Here is a 1078-nt window from a genome sequence, read left to right as displayed (position 1 = left end):
AGCATGCAGCAGGTCAAACTCACCTGCAGCTCACTGTTGTTGTCTCTATGGAAACGTAAACAGTCCCAACAAGCCTTGCCCCTTTTGTGCTCAGCCACACCTTCTGAGTATGGAGAGTCCCGCAGCACCCAGTCAGGTTGCATCAATTGACTGACGGGGGGTGAGTGTGTGTGAGGAGGGGAAGAGGTATATTTGTGAGAGTCAGTGTGTGTTGGAGAATGTGCGTGTGTCAGAACATTTGTGTCGATGACATGTGTCGGAGAGCATTTGTTTCCTGGAGAGTTTGCGTGATGCAGAGAGTCTGTGTTTGAGGGGGGTGAGGGGTGCTCTGGTAGTTGATCTTCAACAGCCAACACGGGTAGAGTTGGTCGTACTGTAAAAGACACAAAGCATAAAGCTCTCAGCAGGTACAGAGAAAAAACAAACAAAATCTCTTGCAGAAATAGAATCCTGTTTCCAAAAACACTGGGATGCTCGGATGTCAAAAGCAAATAAAACTAGCAAATTGCAAATCATTTAAAATTTTTTTCAGATCTGTTCAAATCACACAGCTAAAGTTATTTATATAGTGCATTGACACAACAGCCATCTGGAGGATGATGAAGAGATGGTGAGAAGGAAGATTCCTTTTTAACAAGAACAACCAGGCTTAGCGACAGACATCTGCTGTGACCGACCGACCGGCGTGTGAGGAAGAGGAGAGCATTGAAAGATGAGGACAGAACACATGCTATGGGAGAGAAGACAAAAGTTAATGACATGCAAAAGTGAAATGTAAGCACAACAGAACACAAAAACAAAATGTTCACTGCATCATAGAAGGTCCCCCTGAAGCCCGTGGCAATAGCAGCATAACTAAGGGATGCTTCAGTCACCTGATCCAATGAAAGTTGAATGAAAGTTTCAACTGCCTGGTGGCAAGCATGGATGTAGAGTCCCACTTACTATGGAACTTCTTTTATACAGGGAGTGCAGAATTATTAGGCAAGTTGTATTTTTGAGGAATAATTTTATTATTGAACAACAACCATGTTCTCATTGAACCCAAAAAACTCATTAATATCAAAGCTGAATGTTT

The 1078-nt window shown here is 42.9% G+C and overlaps 1 protein-coding gene across 1 annotated transcript in view; it reads right to left on the bottom strand.

Annotated features, from left to right (window-relative positions):
* arhgap28 (Rho GTPase activating protein 28) overlaps nt 1-1078 on the bottom strand; it is an 18561-nt gene that overhangs the window by 14012 nt on the left and 3471 nt on the right. Inside the window, exon 4 of the mRNA XM_013914444.1 lies at nt 24-373. Within this exon, the coding sequence (XP_013769898.1) occupies nt 24-373 (350 nt within the window). The remainder of the gene's footprint in view (nt 1-23; nt 374-1078) is intronic.

Source organism: Pundamilia nyererei, unplaced genomic scaffold, assembly GCF_000239375.1.
Source record: "Pundamilia nyererei isolate P.nyererei 1_Seehausen unplaced genomic scaffold, PunNye1.0 scaffold00198, whole genome shotgun sequence".
Lineage (NCBI taxonomy): Eukaryota > Metazoa > Chordata > Actinopteri > Cichliformes > Cichlidae > Pundamilia > Pundamilia nyererei.
The sequence above is the reverse complement of the archived record's forward strand: the minus strand, read 5'-3'. Positions and strand labels throughout refer to the sequence as shown.